This window comes from Lipotes vexillifer, unplaced genomic scaffold (genome assembly GCF_000442215.2).
Source record: "Lipotes vexillifer unplaced genomic scaffold, Lipotes_vexillifer_v1.1 scaffold402, whole genome shotgun sequence".
Lineage (NCBI taxonomy): Eukaryota > Metazoa > Chordata > Mammalia > Artiodactyla > Lipotidae > Lipotes > Lipotes vexillifer.
The window spans coordinates 1552497-1575015 of NW_006798409.1; the positions used below are offsets into that span (position 1 = coordinate 1552497).

Below are 22519 nucleotides of genomic sequence, written 5' to 3' on the forward strand. Positions count from 1 at the left end.
CTCTGATTATCCAGATGAATATTCTTGGTTCTGAAAATTTGGAAAATGCCCATGATTATAAAGAAGAAAATAAGACTCCCCAGAAGTCACATTGGAAACCCAAAGACCACTTCCAGTAGTGACTTCCTGCACTTGCTTAGAGCCTTCCTCCTCTTTCTATCTCCCCTCTTTTTTCTAAAAATTTTTATTGGAGTCTAGTTGATTTACAGTGTTGTTAGTTTCTGCTGTACAGCAAAGTGACTCAGTTATACATATACATATATCCACTCTTTTTTTTTCTAGATTCTTTTCCCATATAGGCCATTACAGAGCATTGAGTAGAGTTCCCTGTGCTATACAGTAAGTCCTTATTAGTTATCTGTTTTATATATAGTGTATATATATATATATACATATATATATATAGTATATATATATATGTATATATATGTATATATATATATAGTGTGTATATATATATATATATATATATATATATATATATATATATATAGTAGTGTGTGTATATCAACCTCATTCTCCCAGTTTATCCCTCCCCTTATCCCCTGTAGAAAACAAACCGTAAGTTTGTTTTCTACATCTGTGACTCTGCTTCTGTTTTGTAACTAAGTTCATTTGTACCCTTTTTCCTCTCTTGTTTTCCATCCATCTGTTTTCTGTTTATGATATTGGAATCAGACTATATATATGGTTTGTATCCTAATTTTCCCCCAAGAATTTGGATTTTCCATATCCTACCAAACCCTTTGCCCCACCAGTTGGGCAATTTGGTTTAAATATCTTGATGCACAGGCCCTCAGCCTTCAGGTGGAGTTGGCTGGGGCCTCTTGGGTGGAGTGGGAGTCTCAGTTGGTCTGTGGAACCATTTATAAATAATATTGTCCATTGAAAATACTGATTTTGATGCAATACTTAAGGATTTTCTAACTTGAAAATAGTTTTGACTGAAAAAGCTGCTGTTTGCAGTTAGTCATGTTGTGAGGATTTTGTTAATGTACTAAATATTTTGGGATTGGGTATTTGATTTGGAAACTTGCATAAGCACAGAAATTCCTGTATCTCCAAAAAAAAAAAAAACAGATTGGATTTTAGAGCTGCACCGACAGGCATATTCTGAGGAAGATTTTTTATTTTTATTTTTTTAATATGGTAGTTCTCTAATCTCTTTAAAAATATATGGATCCTTGTGGCATCTACAAATTAAAAAGACTGTTTGTTTCCTGTTGTCTAATTACCATTCTCAGTGTGTTGAATAAACCCCATTACTCTTTGTCTTGAGCAGACAGAAGTAATGATCTGGGGAAACCATTATTACTAAAGCTGTGGGCTGTGAGGAAAGGAAAACAGTTTCAAAATATTTTCTTTGCAAAAGTATACGTGGTCTTCAGTATATCCATTCAGGCTTGGCCCTCATTTCATTCCTAATTTTTGCTTTGTAATGCTGAACTTCCCTGGGAGAAATGTTGCCCCATCTCCCCCCTCACTTTTTTTTTTTTTTTTTTAAAGTAAGAATTTTAAGTTCATTCCCCTTTTAGGATATTTTAAAGTAATGTTTCAGAGACAGGATTTGTCACTAAATGTATAGTCGATCCTTGGTTTTAATATTTGGGAAAAAACCAGGGCTTAATATATTGAAATTCTCTTTCAGGTTGTTGCAAGATCTTTGAAGACCCAGGAAAAAGCCGTGTTGACCAAAAGGAAGACAAATGACTCACAGAGAGAAAAGATGGGGGAGCCAAGGGCAATTAAAGGTAAAACAACAAAACCCAGAAAACCCTACCTTTCCTAGTCAAGAATTTTTAGAAAAATGTGAATGTAAATATTTTATATCTTCAGTATTTGATATTTGTGGTCCCAAACCTCCAAAGACCTTTTCTTGGGTCCTTTGGTGTACTTAGAGGACTTACATTGGTTCCATTGATTCTCCTGCACAAATAAGATGACCCTCGCCCAGTACTACCTGTTCCTGCCTTCAACTCTGTAGAGTTATTATTTCTTTTAAGAGAAAAAACCCCCGTAAAAACCAGTGGGGGGAATCTTATTTCACAGGTGTCTTAGGACTCTCAACTATTTAAATAAACAAAAACTGGATATTACAGATGATGTATGATGTTTGATTTATGCAGCATAGAATAGCAATGACTTAGTGGATCTACACTGAGGAAAGAAACCTTGGCTATACATCAATGGCTAAGTGAATGTATAGTTAGCTATATTTAGAGTTTAGTAAGCTCTTCATGCATCATTTTATTTATTTATTTTTTTAGGTGGGAGAATTTTATTTTATTTTAAAAATTTTTATTTTTTTAACATCTTTATTGGAGTATAATTGCTTTACAATGGTGTGTTAGTTTCTGCTTTATAACAAAGTGAATCAACTATACATATACATATATCCCCATATCTCCTCCCTCTTGTGTTTGCCTCCTACCCTCCCTATACCATCCCTCTAGGTGGTCACAAAGCACCGAGCTGATCTCCCTGTGCTATGCGGCTGCTTCCCACTAGCCATCTATTTTACATTTGGTAGTGTATATATGTCCATGCCACTCTCTCACTTCATCGCAGCTTCCCCTTCCCCCTCCCTGTGTCCTCAAGTCCATCCTCTACGTCTGCATCTTTATTCCTGTCCTGCCCCTAGGTTCTTCATAACCATTTTTTTTTTACATTCCATATATTTGTGTTAGCATACAGTATTTGCTTTTCTCTTTCTGACTTACTTCACTCTGTATGACAGACTCTAGGTCCATCCACCTCACTACAAATAACTCAATTTCATTTCTTTTTATGGCTGAGTAATATTCCATTGTATCTATGTGCCACATCTCCTTTATCTATTCATCTGTCACTGGACACTTAGGTTGCTTCCATGTCCTGGCTATTGTAAACAGAGCTGCAATGAACATTGTGGTACATGACTCTTTTTGAATTATGGTTTTCTCAGGGCATATGCCCAGTAGTGAGATTGCTGGGTCGTACAGTAGTTCTATTTTTAGTTTTTTAAGGAAACTCCATACTGTTCTCCATAGTGGATGTATCCATTTATACATTCCCACCAACAGTGCAAGAGTGTTCCCTTTTCTCCACACCCTCTCCAGCATTTATTGTTTGTAGATTTTTTGATGATGGCCATTCTGACTGGTATCAATGAGGTGATACCTCATTGTACTTTGGATTTTCATTTCTCTAATGATTAGTGATGTTGACCATGCTTTCATATGTTTGTTGGCAATCTGTATATCTTCTTTGGAGAAACGTTTAGGTCTCTGCCCAATTTTGGATTGGGTTGTTTGTTTTTTTGATTTTGAGCTGCATGAGCTACTTGTATATTTTTGAGATTTATCCTTTGTCAGTTGCTTCCTTTGCAAATATTTTCTCCCATTCTGAGGGTTGTCTTTTCATCTTGCTTATGGTTTCCTTCGCTGTGCAAAAGCTTTTAAGTTTCATTAGGTCCCATTTGTTAATTTTTGTTTTTATTTCCATTTCACTAGGAGGTGGGTCAAAAAGGATCTTGCTGTGATTTATGTCATAGAGTGTTCTGCCTATGTTTTCCTCTAAGAGTTTTATAGTGTCTGGCCTTACATTTAGGCCTTTAATCCATTTGGAGTTTATTTTTGTGTACCATGTTAGGGAGTCTTCTAATTTCATTCTTTTACATATAGCTGTCCAGTTTTCCCAGCACCACTTATAGAAGAGGCTGTCTTTTCTCCCTTGTATACTCTTGCCTCCTTTATCAAAGGTAAGGTGACCATATGTGCGTGGGTTTATCTCTGGGCTTTCTTTCCTGTTCCATTGATCTATAGTTCTGTTTTTGTGCCAGTACCATACTCTCTTGATTACAGTAGCTTTATAGTATAGTCTGAAGTCAGGGAGTGTGATTCCCCCAGCTCTGCTTTTCTTTATCAAGGTTGCTTTTGCTTTTTGGGTTCTTTTGTGTTTCCATACAAATTGTGAAATTTTTTGTTCTAGATGTGTGAAAAAAGCCATTGGTAGTTTGATAGGGATTACATCGAATCTGTAGATTGCTATGGGTAGTATAGTCATTTTCACAATGTTGATTCTTCCAGTCCAAGAACATGGTATATCTCTCCATCTGTTTGTATCATCTTTAATTTCTTTCATCAGTGTCTTATAGTTTTCTGCATACAGGTCTTTTGTCTCCTTAGGTAGGTTTATTCATAGGTATTTTATTCTTTTTGTTGCAATGGTAAAGTTTCCTTAACTTCTCTTTCAGATTTTTCATCATTAGTGTATAGGAATGCAAGAGGTTTCTGTGCATTACTGTTGTATCCTGCTGCTTTCCCAGATTCATTGATTAGCTCTAGTAGTTTCCTGGTAGCTTCTTTAGGATTCTCTATGTATAGTATCATGTCACCTGCAAACAGTGACTATTTTACATCTTCTTTTATGATTTGGATTCCTTTTATTTCTTTTTCTTCTATGATTGCTGTGGCTAAAACTTCCAAAACTATGTTGAATAATAGTGGTGAGAGTGGACAACCTTGTCTTGTTCCTGATCTTAGTGGAAATGGTTTCAGTTTTTCACCGTTGAGAATGATGTTGGCAGTGGGTTTGTCATATATGGCATTTATTATGTTGAGGTAAGATCCCTCTATGCCTATTTTTTGCAGGGTTTTTATCATAAATGGGTGTTGAATTTTGTTGAAAGCTTTTTCTCCATGTATTGAGATGATCATATGGTTTTTATCCTTCAATTTGTTAATATGGTGTATCACATTGCTTGGTTTGCGTATATAGAAGAATCCTTGCATTCCTGGGATAAACCCCACTTGATCATGGTTTATGATCCTCTTAATGTGCTGTTGGATTCTTTTTGCCAGTTTTTTGTAGAGGAATTTTGCATCTGTGTTCATCAGTGATATTGGCCTGTAGTTTTCTTTCTTTGTGACATCCTTGTCTGGTTTTGGTATCAAGGTGATGGTGGCCTCGTAGAATGAGTTTGGGAGTGTTCCTCCCTCTGCTATAGTTTGGAAGAGTTTGAGAAGGACAGGTGTTAGCTCTTCTCTAAATGTTTGGTAGAATTCGCCTGTGAAGCCATCTGGTCCTGGGCTTTTGTTTGTTGGAAGATTTTTAATCACAGTCTCAATTTCAGTGCTTGTGATTGGTCTGTTTATATTTTCTATTTCTTCCTGGTTCAGTCTCAGAAGGTTGTGCCTTTCTAAGAATTTGTCCATTTCTTCCAGATTGTCCATTTTATTGGCATAGAGTTGCTTGTAGTAATCCCTCATGATCCTTTGTGTTTCTGCAGTGTCAGTTGTTACGTCTCCTTTTTCATTTCTGATTCTATTGATTTGAGTCTTCTCCCTTTTTTTCTTGATGAGTCTGGCTAATGGTTTGTCTATTTTGTTTATCTTCTCAAAAAACCAGCTTTTAGTTTTATTGATCTTTGCTATCGTTCCTTCATTTCTTTTTCATTTATTTCTGATCTGATCTTTATGATTTCTTTCCTTCTGCTAACTTTGGTTTTTTTTTGTTCTTCTCTCTCTAATTGCTTTAGGTGTAATGTGAGGTTGTTTATTTGAGATGTTTCTTGTTCCTTGAGGTAGGATTGTATTGCTATAGACTTCCCGATTAGAACTGTTTTTGCTGTAGCCCATAGGTTTTGGGTCGTCGTGTTTTCATTGTCATTTGTTTCTAGGTATTTTTTGATTTCCTCTTTGATTTCTTCAGTGATCTTTTGATTATTAAGTAGTGTATTGCTTAGCCTCCCTGTGTTCGTATTTTTTACATGTTTTCCTGTAATTGATATCAAGTCTCATAGCATTGTGTTCGAAAAAGATACTTGATATGATTCCAATTTTCTTAAATTTACCAGGGCTTGAGTTGTGACCCAAGATATGATCTATCTGGAGAATGTTCCATGAGCACTTGAGAAGAAAGTGTATTCTCTTGTTTTTGGGTGGAATGTCCTATAAATATCAATTAAGTCCATCTTCTTTAATGTATCATTTAAATCTTGTGTTTTCTTATTGATTTTCATTTTGGATGATCTGTCCATTGGTGAAAATGGGGTGTTAAAGTCCCCTACTATGATTGTGTTACTGTTGATTTCCCCTTTTATGGCTGTTAGCATTTGCCTTATGTATTGAGGTGCTCCTATACTGGGTGCATAAATATTTACAATTTTTATATCTTCTTCTTGGATTGATCCCTTGATCATTATGTAGTGTCCTTCTTTGTCTCTTGTAATAGTCTTTATTTTAAAGTCTATTTTTTCTGATATGAGAATTGCTACACCAGCTTTCTTTTGATTTCTATTTGCATGGAATATCTTTTTCCATCCCCTCATTTTCAGTCTGTATGTGTCCCCAGGTTTGAAGTGGGTCTCTTATAGACAGCCTATATTTGGGTCTTGTTTCTGTATCCATTCACCCAGTCTATGTCTTTTGGTTGGAGCATTTAATCCATTTACATTTAAGGTAATTATTGATATGTGTGTTCCTATTAGCATTTTCTTAATTGTTTTGGGTTTGTTTTTGTAGGTCCTTTTCTTCTCTTGTGTTTCCCACTTAGAAAAGTTCCTTTAGCATTTTTTGTAGAGCTGGTTTGGTGGTGCTGAATTCTCTTAGCTTTTGCTTGTCTGTAAAGGTTTTAATGTCTCCGTCAAATCTGAATGAGATCCTTGATGGGTAATCTTGGTTGTAGTTTCTTCCCTTTAATCACGTTAAATATGTCCTGACACTCCCTTCTGGCTTGCAGAGTTTCCGCTGAGAAATCAGCTGTTAACCTTATGGGGTTTCCCTTGTATGTTATTTGTTGCTTTTCCCTTGCTGCTTTTAATATTTGTTCTTTGTATTTAATTTTTGATAGTTTGATTAGTATGTGTCTTGGCGTGTTTCTCTTTGGATTTATTCTGTATGAGACTCTCTGTGCTTCATGGACTTGATTAAATATTTCCTTCCCCATATTAGGGAAGTTTTCAACTATAATCTCTTCAAATATTTTTTCAGTCCCTTTGTTTTTCTCTTTTTCTTCTGGGACCACTATAATTTGAATGTTGGTGTATTTAATGTTGTCCCAGAGGTCTCTGAGACTGTCGTCAATTGTTTTACATTCTTTTTTCTTTATTCTGCTCTGCAATAGTTATTTCCACTATTTTATCTTCCAGGTCACTTATCTGTTCTTCTGCCTAAGTTGTTCTGCTATGGATTCCTTCTAGAGAATTTTAAATTTCATTTATTGTGTTGTTCATCATTGTTTGTTTGCTCTTTAGTTCTTCTAGGTCCTTGTTAAGCGTTTCTTGTATTTTCTCCATTTTATTTCCAAGACTTTGGATCATCTTTACTATCATTATTCTGAATTCTTTTTCAGATAGACGGCCTATTTCCTCTTCATTTGTTAGGTCTGGTGGGTTTTTCCATTGCTCGTCATCTGCTGTGTGTTTCTCTGTCTTCTCATTTTGCTTAACTTACTGTGTTTGGGGTCTCCTTTTCGCAGGCTGCAGGTTCGTAGTTCCTGTTGTTTTTGGTATCTGTCCCCAGTGGCTAGGTTGGTTCAGTGGGTTGTGTAGGGCTCCTGGTGGAGGGGACTAGTGCCTGTGTTCTGGTGGATGAAGCTGGATCTTGTCTTTCTGGTGGGCAGGACCACATCTGGTGGTGTGTTTTGTGGGTGTCTGTGACCTTATTATGATTTTAGGCAGCCTCTCTGTCAATGGGTGGGGTTGTGTTCCTGTGTTGCTAGTTGTTTGGCAAGGGGTGTCCAGCACTGTAGCTTGCTGGTTGTTGAGTGGATCTGGGTCTTAGCGTTGAGATGGAGATCTCTGGGGGAGCTTTTGCCATTTGCAATTACGTGGATCTGGGAGGTCTCAGGTGGACCAATGTCCTGAACTTGGCTCTCCCAGCTCAGAGCCTCAGGCCTGACACTAAGCCGGAGCCCCAAGATCCCATCAGCCACACGCGTCAGAAGAAAAGGGAGAAAGAAAGAAAGAAAGAAAGAGGGGGGGGAGAGAGAGAGAGAGAGAGAGAGAGAGAGAGAGAGAGAGAGAGAAAAGAAACATAGTTATTAAAACAAAAAAAATAATTATTAAAAATAAAAAAATTAACAAGTAATAAACAAAAAGGAAAGAAGAGAGCAACCAAACCAAAAAACAAATCCATGAATGATAACAAGTGTTAAAAACTATACTAAAAAAAAAAAAAAACCAGAAAAGGGAAAGACAGAACCTTAGGACAAATGGTAAAAGCAAAGCTATACAGACAAAATCACACAAAGAAGCATACACATACACTCACAAAAGGAAATAAAGGAAAAAAATACACATATATTGTTGCTCCCAAAGTCCACCTCCTCAATTTGGGATGACTTGTTGTCTATTCAGGTATTCCGCAGATGCAGGGAACATCAGGTTGATTGTGGAGCTTTAATCCGCTGCTTGGGAGGCAGCTGGGAGAGATTTCCCTTTCTCTTCTTTGTTTGCACAGCTCCCGGGGTTCAGCTTTGGATTTGGCCCCGCAGGTCGCCGGAGGGCGTCTGTTCTTCGCTCAGACAGGACGGGGTTAAAGGAGCCGCTGACTCGGGGTCTCCGGCTCACTCAGGCCGGGGGGAGGGAGGGGCGCGGAGTGCGGGGCGGGGCTGCGGCGGCAGAGGCCGGCGTGACGTTGCACCAGCCTGAGGCGCGCCGTGCGTTCTCCCGGGGGAAGTCGTCCCTGGATCCCGGGACCCTGGCGGTGGCGGGCTGCACAGGCTCCCCGGAAGGGGGATGTGGAGAGTGACGTGTGATCTCACACAGGCTTCTTGGTGGCGGCAGCAGCAGCCTTAGCGTCTCCCGCCCGTCTCTGGGGTCCGCGCTTTCAGCCGCGGCTCGCGCCCGTCTCTGGAGCTCCTTTAAGCGGCTCTGGATCCCCTCTCCTCGCGCACCGGGAAACAAAGAGGGAAGAAAAAGTCTCTTGCCTCTTCGGCAGGTCCAGACTTTTTCCCGGAACCCCTCCCGGCCAGCCGTGGCGCACGAACCCCCTGCAGGCTGTGTTCACGTCGCCAACCCCAGTCCTCTCCCTGCGCTCCGACCGAAGCCCGAGCCTCAGCTCGCAGCCCCGCCCGCCCCGGCGGGTGAGCACACGAGCCTCTCGGGCTGGTGAGCGCCGTCGGCACCGATCCTCTGTGCGGGAATCTCTCCGCTTTGCCCTCCGCACGCCTGTGGCTGCGCTCACCTCCGCGGCTCCGAAGCTTCCCCCTCTGCCACCCGCAGTCTCGGCCCCCGAAGGGGCTCCTAGTGTGTGGAGAGCTTTCCTCCTTCACAGCTCCCTCCCACTGGTGCAGGACCCGTCCCTATCCTTTTGTCTCTGTTTATTCTTTTTTCTTTTGCCCTACCCAGGTACGTGGGGAGTTTCTTGCCTTTTGAGAGGTCTGAGGTCTTCTGCCAGCGTTCAGTAGGTGTTCTGTAGGAGTTGCTCCACATGTAGATGTATTTCTGATGTATTTGTGGGGAGGAAGGTGATTTCCACGTCTCACTCCTCCGCCATCTTGAAGGTCTCTCCTGTAGCGTTTTTAAAATCACTGCTTTCTAAGTACTGCAGTCATCACAACTCTTACTTTCTACACTGCCTTCCACTTTCTTCTGCTCCTTGCAGACGTGCCAAAGCGCCAAGAACAATGTCCACAGGCCTGTGCTTTTATGATAACGATATTTTTCTGTCCTGTTACTAGGTTTGGTTCATAGTTGTTTTATAGTTATTTTGCCTGAATTCAATTGAAACCTCATTTCGAGAGGCACACACAGGGATTGAGTCTACGCATTCATTAGCTATGCAAAAAAAAAAAATAAATAAAAGTGGAGGATTTCAGCCCTTTATCCACAAATCATGCCCCTTAGCTCTTCAGGACTGTCAGGCTTCCCCCCAAAAAGCATTCCAGGGGTTGGAAGAGATTATGGTGGGCTCTGTATAACACTCACTTAGGCCTTAGAACTTAAAGGAGTCTGTCCTCTGCTGACATTAAGCCAGGAGTGATGAGTAGATGGCACAACAGTCCATGGTGCCTGGGACGGGCCTTGAGCAGAGTTTGTTTCCAGTAAGAAATAGTGCAATTAAATTGGATGTGGTTCTTGAGGCCATGCCCCCATCAGGGCCTGTATTCTTCATCAGTTAAAATATTGAAAATAAAGGTGTGTTAGTTTGCAGGACTGCTGTAACAAAGTGCCACAGACTGGGGGAGCTTAGACAACAGAAATTTCTTCTCTCCCAGCTCTGGAGGCTGCAAGTCTGAGATCAAGGTGAGGGCAGAATTGGTTCCTTCCGAGGGCTGTGAGAGACAGTCTTCCCAGGCCCCCCTCCTTGGCTTGTAGACGGTTGTATTCTCCCTGTGTTTTCACATTGTCTTCCCTTTACACAGGTCTCTGTTTCAAAATTCCCTTTTTTTAAAAAAAATAAGGACGCCAGTCATATTGGGTTAGGGCCCACCCTAATAACCTCATTTTAACTTCATTACCTCTAGAGAGACCCTGTCTCCTCATAAGGTCACGTTCTGAGCTACTGGGTGTTTGGGCTCCAACACATGAAGGGTTGCATGATGGAAACAGTTTAACCCACTGCAGTAGTTATTTGTGTTCACTTGGAAAGATAAGCCATATCCTACTGAAGGAGTTCAGTTTCTTATTTTTAGACAAATATAGAGGTACAGTTGGTTTCTCATTCTTCCACATTCCACTGGTCTCTCTTTTTTCTTTTCTTTTTTTTCCGGTATTTTTTTGCGGTACGCGGGCCTCTCACTGTTGTGGCCTCTCCCGTTGCGGAGCACAGGCTCTGGACGCACAGGCCCAGTGGCCATGGCTCACTGGCCCAGCCGCTCTGCAGCACGTGGGATCTTCCCGGACCGGGGCACGAACCCGTGTCCCCTGCATTAGCAGGCGGACTCTCAACCACTGCGCCACCAGGGAAGCCCCCACTGGTCTCTCTTGCTTACCTCGGGGAGTGCAGGCACCAGGGCTGGGGCCAGGGTAAGCCGAGTGAGGCACAAAGTTGAAGGAGATGCCCCCTCTCAGGTGCCGGCTGAGCACCTGCAGGAGCCTGAGTGCGGGGGTGGGGCACCTCCTTAAATCGTGGGCCCCAGGTGGGCGTCTCACTGGCCTCACACTCCATTTAGGAGACCACTGCCCAGAGCAGAGTCAGCCCTGTGCAGTTCTTAGGGTAGGTTTTGCTGGTAAGGGACTGACATGCCTAACACCCATTCATCTAGACTGAGTGTGTCTCGTGATCAGCTCATTCAGTGAATGGATCCATTATGATGAGTTTGCTCAGAGCCATTTTGTCTAAAATGTCTTCACTTAATGACTAATTAGCTTAAAATTAAAAATTCAGTTTTAACGTTAAGGACAAAGGGCCCTTATGAAAAACTGGCAATTTATTTCTTGAGAATTGTTTTCCTCAAAGGTGCAAGATTTTATACGACACCAGAATGTTTGCTTTCTTCCCCCAAAATGATTATCACTTATTAAGTGCTTACTCTGCACATAGCACTGTGAGAGGTTTTGGAGGCATGGTTCAGTCTAATCCTCACAAAGGCCTTATGGAGTAGGCGGGGAAGATTAGCTAAACAGTGGCTCTACTCAGGGACTAACCAGTTGCAGTAGAGGCTGGCCAAATCTTGCGTCACACCTGTGTGAACAGCTGAACATCAGTTTGGAGGTGGTAATTGAGGGGATTTTCCCTCCTGACATCAAATAGGTGGTGTCTTTTCCAGTACCATCAACCCGTCTTCCAACTCTCCAATACCAACTGAGTATCCTACAGTTTGATTCAATTCTGAGAGTACCTGGAGATAGCACCAGACACCACAGGCTAAAGGCTCAGTGCCACAAGACTGCGCCCACTTCAGAGGCCAGCAGAAAGTGTCAGGTCCTCAGGTTACCCACCCTTCTGTCCACCTTGGCTTCAGAGTTGGGGGTTCCCACAATCCCCCCCTCCAGGATTCAGTAATTTGCTAGAAGGAGTCACAGAACTCAGGACAATGCTGTACTTACTGTCACAGGTTATTATAAAGGATACAAATGAGCAGACGGATGGAGGTTTGTAGGTCGAGGTCCAGAAGGGTCCCGAGCACAGGATTATCTGTCTCCGAGGAGTCGGGGGGGACCACCCTCTTAGCACATGGATGTGCTCACCAACTTGGAAACTCTCCGAATCCTGTTGTTTAGGGGTTTTTATGAACATTTCATCACATAGGCAAGATCAATTATGAATTCAATCTCCAGCTCTTCCTCTCTCTCCAAAGGAAGGGGGTGGGGCTGGAAGTGCCAGGCCTCTCATCCAGGCTTGGTGGTTCTGAGACCATCTTGAAGCTTTCTAGGGGTTTGTCAAGAGTCACTTCATTGGAGCAAAACATGGTCCTGTCAGCCTTAGCACTCAGGAAATTTAAGAGCTCTGTGCCAGGAACTGGCAACAAAGGCCAAGTGTGTTTTTGATTCCACCACGGTAATATGATCCCCATTCTACAGATGTGTAACGAAAGACCGTAGAGAATAGAGTGACCTTTTCTAGGTTTCTGAGGAGGGAAGCCGAATCTGGCTTCCATCTTCCATCTGACTCAGCATCTCTGCTTGGATGCATTACCCTCCATGAGAGCCCTGCCCCCATGCCTTCTAGGGCCTTCTCTTGCCCATCTCCCACTCGACATTGCCCCTGAGCGTCTTTCGGGCCTACACAGGCCTCTTTCCTGCAGTCCATCTCCTTGGGCAGGTCCTGTGTGTGCTTCTCTAGGCCTGAAGGATGGCCAGCATGGCCGTGTGGACTGGAGTGTCCTGATGACTGTCTGGGGACCTTGCAAACAGGCCAGAACTAGCTTGGAAAGAGAAGAGGGTTAGGGAGCGCCCATTTCTATTCTTGCCCCAGCCCTGCAGATATTCAGGTCTTCTCTTAACCATCTTTACAGTATTGCCTCCCCAGTTACAAAATGCTTATTTTCCCTTTGGCCCTGTGTGCCAGTCCACACTTGATGCAATTATAGCTAAAGCAACCCAAATCAAATATGTGTTTCTGTGTAGTAAGCCACTGGCATTTGCAAAACAAGAATGGAGAAGGGAGCGTTTCATTTTTCAAGATACCCAGTAATAAAATAATACTGGATTGTGAAATCCAAAGTCGTAAACATATACATTACCAGAGGAATTTATTGCAAGAAATAGGTAGTAAAGAAAGGGTTTTTAGATAACATGGATTCAGGTTTTGCAAGGCTTCAAGGGCAAGTAAAATAGAAAATAGAAGGCTCCCATGGCGATATAAAAGCATCACGTCATTCAGCAATGACTAAATTTTTGAGAAATGCTCATTAGAAACACAAAAGTAAATTAGAAGTGCTCTTAAAAAAATCCATAAAAACCCCTCAAATGGCAAAAAGAACAGACACCAAATGACTGCAGAAACAGTCAAGGGTATTTGTGGAGGGAAGAGGCATGGGAAAGGAGGTAGAACTTTCATCCTTCTGGGCTTTAGGGACTTTGCTTCTTGGCTGATCTGGTTTGGAGGACGGCAGCAGCATTCACACGGACTGGTTAGTAAATCCCTTGAGTGGATGATGACCTGATGGTGGTGGTGGGTTAGGGTCATAGACTCTGGCTCCCTCAAGTAGAGGAGCTGGGAGGAATTTTTGTTCCCTGCTTCCCTGCCTTCCTGCCAATGTACATGCCTCTTGTTCTTCAAGGCTTCTTGGTGGCATCGCCTTGATTCTCTGTATCACTCAGCTCTTTCCCTCCCTTAGGTATTATCCACGTCCCTCATCTGGCATTGCCACTGGCCGTCCGCTCTCAGGACTGACCTCTGGGTATCTGTGTGAATTGTTTCCCCATCTCTATCCCTGGAGGGGTGCAACAGTGCTGCATCTGGAATCTGTATGTCCCCTTCCCCACAGTTTCATCTTTATGCGTTGAAAGTGCCCCAAACTTCCCCATACAAGACATGAGACATAAACAGTTGTTATTAGGTTTATGTCTTGCTTGGTTACAGATTGAATGGCCTTTGTAACTTCTGAGATGTTTCTATGGTCTTGGATATCCAGAATGTTGATTCCGTTTCATTATATTTGGAATCTCCAGCAGGCTGACAGGGTCCCGTGATGTTGAGAGTTCAGCTGTTCTGAGAAGGGCTCTGAGAATCCCAGAGTCTTCTGGTTTGGAGTTTCTCGGTTACTCCTCAGTTTCCAGACTCATTTTGAGGGTGGGATAAGGGTTTGAGATCATGTCTCTTAGATGAATGGAAATGGTTGGTTTGTGGGTTGAGATGAATTTCCTTTGAAATTTCTGTTGGAGTCTCCTTTTATCTCTCTAGCTAGGAAAGTTTTAAGGGGCATCTTGGTAACCCGGTTATTAAGAACGTATTGTGTGTATTAGTAATTGTCACAAAAATGCTGTGTAACAATATACCTCCAATCTCAGCGGTTTAAAACAAGTGGCATCTGTTGAGCTCATGAGCCTGTGGGTCGGCCGTGTTGGCCTTGGCTGGGCAGTTCTGGTTCTGTAGTTTCCCTCACAAGCCTGGGGATTTTTGGTCTTTCAGATGGATGATCTAGAGTGGTCTGGGCTGGAGAGATTGGATGACTGGGCTTTGTCCACATGCCTCTCATCCCCAGCACACTAGCCTGGGGTGTGTTCCCATGGAGCTGGAAAGTTACAAGGGCAGGCACTTGATGCCTCTCGAGACTTGGGCTGTCTTGCTGTGTTCTGTTGAATGAAGCAAGTCCAATGGGAAGCCCAAAAAACAAGGCTTGGGGAAGCGCATCCTACTTAATGAGAGGAACCACAGTCACATGGCAAAAGGCAGGGACCCCGGGAGGAGTGGAGAATTGGAACCATCATTTAATCTACCATAGTGTGACAGGAAAATGTAAGCAAGTTAGTCTCCCTTCTCTGTGTATCTACAACACGTGAAGGGTATTTCGATTATCTACGTGTGTAATCAACTAGCCCCAAAATGAGTAGCTTCAAACAAGAACCCACTTGCCATTTCTCATAATCCTGTGGGTTGACTGGACTCAGCTGGACAGTAGTTCTCCTTTCTTGGTGTCAGCAGGGGCTGCAGTCATCTGAGAAACCACCATTCTGGAATGTCCAGGATGACTCCCTCGTGGGCCTGGCACATGGTGCAGGTGTCAGCCGGACACCCACTTCAGGCCTCTGCCACGTGCTGCCCTGGGGCACAGGGACTGGGTTCCCAGAGACAGGAAGGGAAAGCTTCTGGTTCTATGGAGGTCTGAGCTCAGGACCCCAGAGCATCCCTTCTGCAGCGTTCTCTGGATCGGAGGCAGTCATGAGCTCAGCTGGGCTTGGAGGGGAGGGGACAAGCTTGTGGTATGAGAAGCAGCGTGTGGGTGCAGGGTGGAGCGACTGTGTGGTTACCCTAGAGAGGTGCTAAAACCTACAGAGAAAGCGGTCGTTCCTGGACGTGGGGTCCTGCAGTGGGGGGACTTGCTTTTGTCTGGAAACCTCCAGGATGCACCTCTCTGGGCTGAATGACCCTAGGAGCGGAGTGGTCTTTTTCTGGGGTGACTTGTGCTGCCCTGAGGAAGCTGTCTCGGAGGAGTGGAAGGAATTACCCATCCACCCCACTCCCAGAGGAGCCAGCTCCGAGAGACCTTTGTCCAGGCTGCCTGCCATCCTCTGTCCTCTGCCTTGTGCGCCAAGAGCGTGGGAGACCTTCAAGAGCTGCCCAACTCAACTGCAAGACAGTGCTCCATTCCTTGTGCATTTTTAGCAACTCTTATCCCCCAAAAGGATTTGCTTTAGACCTAGGGGGGAAATTGCCTACTTTCCAAGGTCAAGAAATTTGGCTATAGGAAAAAATAATGTCTAAGGTTCCAAGTTTGTCATCTTGGACAGCCAAGCTTCCCCTGATCTTGGGAGGACGCTGTGGAGCCATGTGGGGGACAGACCCAGCCCACACACAGGCCCGGAGACGAAGACTTCCCGTGAGAAGCCCATCTATGTTGGAGGTGGATGTGTTTGCACCTTGAGAGGGTCGGAAAGCCCAGAATACACATGTACTTGGGACTCGGCGAGTGCCCTGGCAGATCCCTGGAGTAATGTGTTCAGTAGTAAACTTGAAAGTCAGCTTTTGTGTCTGTAGTCCTGTAATGAAGATGTGAAGTTTTGTTTTGTGGTTTACTACTGCTAAGAGTCATAGGCCAGATTTACCAAGAAGAAAACACACAAAAATAATAGTTAATTTTAAAAAGTCATGGCCCCTAAAAATGTAAATTAGAAGAGGTATTTTCAGTGCCAGAAAATGATGGCTAAGATCTACAGAGAACCAAAGATGGGTTGGGGAATGGTTCCTGGAGCTTGGAGCCCTGGGGGAGGGTCCTGAGGATGGGAGAGGTCCCCATAGGATCTAGCTATGGCCAGACCATGGCCAAGACTGCAGGGAGCCTTGAGTGGATGGTGGGAAGGGTTGGGGGCAAAATGTCCCTACTCCTCTCTGCTCCCGCCTTGTGATCTCCAGATGGTGTTATGTTGATCAAACTTGATGGGGGCCAGAAGGTGAAGGAGCCCAGCTGAGGTAGTCTGTAGGGGTCAGCCCTGGGGGGGTGGGGCATGGGGCAGGGGTGGAGAATCTGTGATCGGGAGGGGCAGACAGACAAGAACCAGAATGCACTGGTGCAGAATCTGAAGAAAGGAAAATTTTGGGTGGAGTGTTTCTCCCTAGAGTATGGGCACCTTAATATTTCGTCCATTTAAGTTTAAATTCAATTTTCAAATGAATTAAAGTATCTTCAAAATACAGGGTGAAACCTGTTAATTGTGTCAAACCAAAGTTTCTTATGGGCTTTGGAGTCAGGCCAGTCTAACTTGAATCCTGGCTCTGTTGCTTATGAATCAGGTGATCATGGACAAATTAGCAACCTCCCTGGGTGTCCACATCCCCGACTAGACGATGGGAATGTGAGCTTTCAGAGTGGTGGTAAGGGTTAAATGAGAAATGCGTGTGGAGCCCTTAGCCCCAGGGCTGCCACTTAAGCACTCGATGACCAGTATCTGTGCTTTTTATTAAGTGCTTAATTATGAGGCTTACAGATGTGTAGATGGCATTAGTTTCAGTAGAAAGTTCAAAAGTCCAGTTCTCTCAATATAACAGAAAATATCATTTTGGGTATCTCATTTCTTCCTTTAAATGATCACTCATAGATGCTGCCCATGTAAAAGGATGTGCATGCACTGAATTTGACTTGGGTTTTGGGGGACTTGTCGTATTAGGGTTTTGGGGACTAAAAGTAAGTGGTATTCCCAATGGGAGAGAACTGGGTTTTCTCGTCACTTCATTTACTATGCATATCTAAAGGCAGATGTTTAGTGCAGAGCTGGGATTATTTTACCATTGGTGTGTTGTGTTCAGTCCTAATGGAAAACCAAACAAAGAAACCTGGTTGTTTATTACTATTTGTGTTGCCCCTTTGTGTCTTCTAGCTGCCTCAGGTTCTGAACAGATGGTAACCGTGCTGGCCTCCTGAAGGACATGATTCAGACTGTCCCAGACCCGGCAGCTCACATCAAGGTAGGTTCCAGCTCGGCCAGGAAGCTGCCCTGGCTTCCTCCTTGGCTGGACTTTTGCAGATGCCTGCCCACCTGTCAGCGAATGTAAGGGTCAGCCAACCACAGCCGTGGGCCAAAGCCGGTCCACCACCTGTCTTTATTCAGCCCATGAGCTAAGAAAATGCTTTTCACGTTTTTGAATGGTTGAAAGAAAATCAAAAGAAGAAGAATATTTCATAGTGCATGTAAATTACAGGAAATTTAGACTTCGTTGTCCAGAAGGAGAGTTTTCCTGGGCTGCAGCCCAGATATTTACTATCTGGTTCTTTGCAGAAAAAGATTGCTGACCTCTGAGTTAACATTGAAAACCACGTCCAAATTCTCTAACTTCTGTTCTAAGTTCATCTCCTTTACACTTCCTGGGGTTACCTAGGGAGAGACGAGAGGGTTTCCAATGCTCAGCCGTGTCGTTTTATCTGGGCGTGCTGACACTTCAGCAGCTTGTCACCCCACACCTGCCCCGCCTGCTCACTGGCAGCTCTTCCTGGAGCTCTGGAGGTGAGAGAACAACAGGGAAGTGAGACTCCAGCCAAAGCAAGTCCCTGAGAGGAAGCCGGCCCATTCCTTTCAATACTCCACATACACATGATTATAGCCACCGGGAGAAATGAAGTGATGGTTTTCATATACTTGACCCAAATAAAAGTTACAGAAAAAGTTGGGGCTTGAGCTACATGATCCAGATAGGCTGTCTACACCTGTGCTGATTGGTCCAGCTGTCTACGTTGGCCCAACTCACTCACTACCTTGCCAGTTCTTGGCTTCCCCCATATAAATTCATTTCCCCAAATGGCCTCATCGGTTTTACTAATTTTTACTCTTTACCTAAAACATTTATTGAAAATGGAAAGTGGCTTATAAAGGAGAGGAAAGTTTATGGTATTGAAAATTTTATCTTTTTTTTTTTGGGCTAAAATATAAAACGCCCTCCAAAATGACATGTGCACACACACATTTACATACACACATGCTTTTTAAAAGCAGTATATTTGCGAAAGTGTTAATGTACCATGTACAACTCACATTCATACATGTTTAATTTCTTTGAAAGTGGAATTAGAAGTAATAAGGGTTTAAATGCATTTTCTGAGCTTTGTGGGTGTTACTGCAAGTGTCAGAGATACGGGGAATCCCGGGGTGTGGAGCTTTCTGAATTTCATCCAGGGACGGACAGGAGCAGATCCTCTGGGTTGACACTATCATTTGATTTCTGTGCGGTAATTGATTGGGGCATGGACATTATGTCTTCAAAAATGCAAGTGGGAAAACTCTTGTGGATGTGATAAGGTCTCTTCAGAAATATCTGGAATGTGTTTGGTGAGTGTGTTTTGTGCTGCACACTGATGGGGGGAGGGGACTTTTTTCTTTTAGCCTCTGTTGACCATGAAGCTGCAGGATGCAAAGAAAAGCTCTCAGGGAAAGAAGTTGATATAAGAAATATCTTCTATAGTTCAGAGTAAGAGCGACAGCAACTGAAATCCACTTTGACTGGCATTTTATTCGTAACCAACCAGGTGGAAAAGATGAATTCAGCAAGAAATTATTGCAGATTTTTAAAAGTTAATTCATCAAGTGCAAACAGACACATCTGAGAAACATGATTTCTGAAAAAGTGTTTAGTAGAAATGTTCTGTATTTGATCTCAGGAATGAGCTATGTCTTTAGCTCTGATTTATCTTATCATCCTCACATTGGTTAATGTAAATATAACTGGCAGAGAATTTTAAGAAATGGAACCCTGAGAGTTTCTTAAAAACACATTTCAACTAAAATTGCTTCTGTGTCTTTTGAAGATGATTTGGTAATTTAGAGTTGCATATACCAGTAGCTGATGTTGGCTTTGAGGCAGAGGGAAGTGCATTAAAGACATTTGTTTCCTTGGTAAATCTATCAAATTCCAGCTATTGGAATTTGAATAATTATTCCTGGACTTCCTTGTTTTTTTGTTTATGAAATTGGTGTCCTTGACAACAGTCAGGAAAATAGGTTGCCTTCCACTGTTCCCTTAAAATACCCGATTTGGGGAATTTATTCAGTAAAATTTTCTATGCTGAGAAATTTCTGGTTGTGGGCTGCGGAATGCAGCTCTTATTTCTGGGAGAGGAAGTTCTCATAAATGACACGTGACAGGTTCCACTTGCTATGTTGATGTAGATAGTGGAAGGTTTTATCTTTCGCTCACTGCTACAGAAATGTTTTTCTCATCTGAGAAGGACTTGAATTCTCCACAGAATTGACTTCACCTGGCAGGTGTGCACGGAGACAGCCATAAAGACTTTATGTGGCCTTCGTATCCCTCCATAGGCTGACCTGGAGGAAAGAAATGTTCCTTTTATTTAGGAAATGTATTCCGCAAAATTTCCTATAGTTCTTTTCTGCCAGAGCAAATTACTTTTACCCTTTCATATATTTAAGGAGCTGGAAATAGTTTTTTAAAAGGAAGGATGGTAAATAATTGTGAAATATTAGATATTCTTGATTTAAATAATGTAACAATTGTGGCAATTGATTTACATAGAAAATGAACAGAACTTTAAACGTATTTCAGCTTATTCTTTATTGATGAAAATATTAAGTTATTAAGCACATTTTGATTTGTCTTTCTTTGCCGCCGTTCCAAGTACTGTCTTATAATAGAAATTATGGTGAGTGTCACACCAGTATGCCCTGAGCTGGTTAGGCCATGTGACCATGCCTCTGCTCTGCTAAGGGGTAGCACGTTTCACTGCCAAAGATAGACCCAGACTCTTATACCTGTTACTGAGTCCAAGTTGGAACTGCTTGCCAAATGACAGGCCAGTAAATCAAGAGACAGGTTGTTGAGGGGAAGGAATAGTGACTTTATTCAGAAAGCCGGCAGACCAAGAAGATGGTGGACTAGTGTCCCAAAGAAGCATCTTACCCGAGTTAGAATTCAGGCTTCTTTTATACTAAAAGGGGAGGGGGTGTGGCTGGTTGCTGCAGACTTCTTGGTGTGGGAATCCTTTGTTCTTGCAGCTGTCCAGTGGGTCTGGTCACAGTTGTCCTATAAACCTCCAACAAGACAACTGTTATTTTCTGCTTTGCAACTTTTTATCTCTATATGACTGGAAAAGTGTTACACCTTTAAAACTCAGAGCCTTGAGAATGGGCTATCCTGTATATTTCAGGCTATAGGCAACATTCTTTTACAAAAGGTGCAGAGCCAGCATGACTAAGCACAGGCAACAGAGCACAAGGGTTAGAGCTGAAGGAATGGATCTAATAGGGAGTCAGGTTGGTTCTTCTCTGTCACATTCCAAGCAGGGAAAAAAGACTAGAAAATCCATTTTACTAGGACTTGACAAAGACTTGGGTCATGAATTCTCATTCCGATGAGAATTCTCATTGGAATTCTCGATTTACATCATTGCATTTCCTCATAAGAGCTCCATTTTTATATTTTCATTTACTAACATTAGAGACGAAGAGGATGAGCAGAGTAGAGAGTAGTCAAGTTTCCACCTTTAAAGAAACATCTGATTGGTACAGTTTGTAATTGTTCCCTTTGCCATTCATCAGCTACCCACTTGGATTACTAGACATTTTAGAACTGGCCAAAGGAGGATGGGACTGAGAGGGGAAGGGTCTGAATTTTAGTTCTACTCCATGGATCACTGGCTGTGTGACCCAGAGATGCTGGTTCCCAAAACTCTCCTAGCTGCATGTTCTTAGTTAGGTTCATATCATGGATAAGAGAGAGGGTCCTGGTGTCCTAGGACTCAATTCAAATCCTGCCCTGTCGTTTACTAACTCGGTGATGCTGTACAAGTTCCTTAATCTCTCTGTGCGTTGGTTTCCTCTTGTCTGAAGTGGAAGCACCTATTTTGGGGGTTAATGTGAGGATTCAGTGAGCTATTATTACAGGTAATGCACCAAAACCCTGCTGAGAGCTCCTGTAAAATGAGGATAACATATCCACCTCGAAGATAGAATATTGTCGTGTCTGATATACACAGAGCGACATGGGTATGTCTTAAAAAATATTGACTTGAATGAAAAAAATCTAAAACAGGATGTGCTTTGTGGCACAATACTATTTACACATAGGAAAACATGTACACTTCCCAAAAGACATCATGTACTTTTTTTTTTTAACATCTTTATTGGGGTATAATTGCTTTACAATGGTGTGTTAGTTTCTGCTTTATAACAAAGTGAATCAGCTATACATATGCATATGTTCCCATCTCTCTTCCCTCTAGCGTCTCCCTCCCTCCCACCCTCCCTATCCCACCCCTCCAGGCAGTCACAAAGCACCGAGCCGATATCCCTGTGCCATGTGGCTGCTTCCCACTAGCTATCTACCTTACGTTTGTTATTGTATATATGTCCATGCCTCTCTCTCACCCTGTCACAGCTCACCCTTCCCCCCCCCATATCCTCAAGTCCGTTCTCCAGTAGGTCTGTGTCTTTATTCCTGTCTTACCCCTAGGTTCTTCATGACATTTTTTTTTCCCTTAAATTCCATATATATGTGTTAGCATACGGTATTTGTCTTTCTCTTTCTGACTTACTTCACTCTGTATGACAGACTCTAGGTCTATCCACCTCATTACAAATAGCTCAATTTCGTTTCTTTTTATGGCTGAGTAATATTCCATTGTATATATGTGCCACATCTTCTTTATCCATTCATCCGATGATGGGCACTTAGGTTGTTTCCATCTCCTGGATAAACAACCCAATCCAAAAATGGGCAGAAGACCTAAATAGACATTTCTCCAAAGAAGATATACAGACTGCCAACAAACACATGAAAGAATGCTCAACATCATTAATCATTAGAGAAATGCAAATCAAAACTACAATGAGATATCATCTCACACCAGTCAGAATGGCCATCATCAAAAAATCTAGAAACAATAAATGCTGGAGAGGGTGTGGAGAAAAGGGAACACTCTTGCACTGCTGGTGGGAATGTGAATTGGTTCAGCCACTATGGAGAACAGTATGGAGGTTCCTTAAAAA

At 42.7% G+C, this 22519-nt stretch overlaps 1 protein-coding gene across 1 annotated transcript in view; it reads left to right on the forward strand.

The window, feature by feature from the left end:
• Positions 1-1644: 1644 nt before the first annotated feature.
• Positions 1645-22519, forward strand: part of ERG (ETS transcription factor ERG) — a 211727-nt gene continuing 190852 nt past the window's right edge. The window contains exons 1-2 of the mRNA XM_007470483.1: positions 1645-1751; positions 17405-17492. Coding sequence (XP_007470545.1) covers positions 17454-17492 — 39 coding nt within the window. The 5' untranslated portion in view covers positions 1645-1751; positions 17405-17453. The remainder of the gene's footprint in view (positions 1752-17404; positions 17493-22519) is intronic.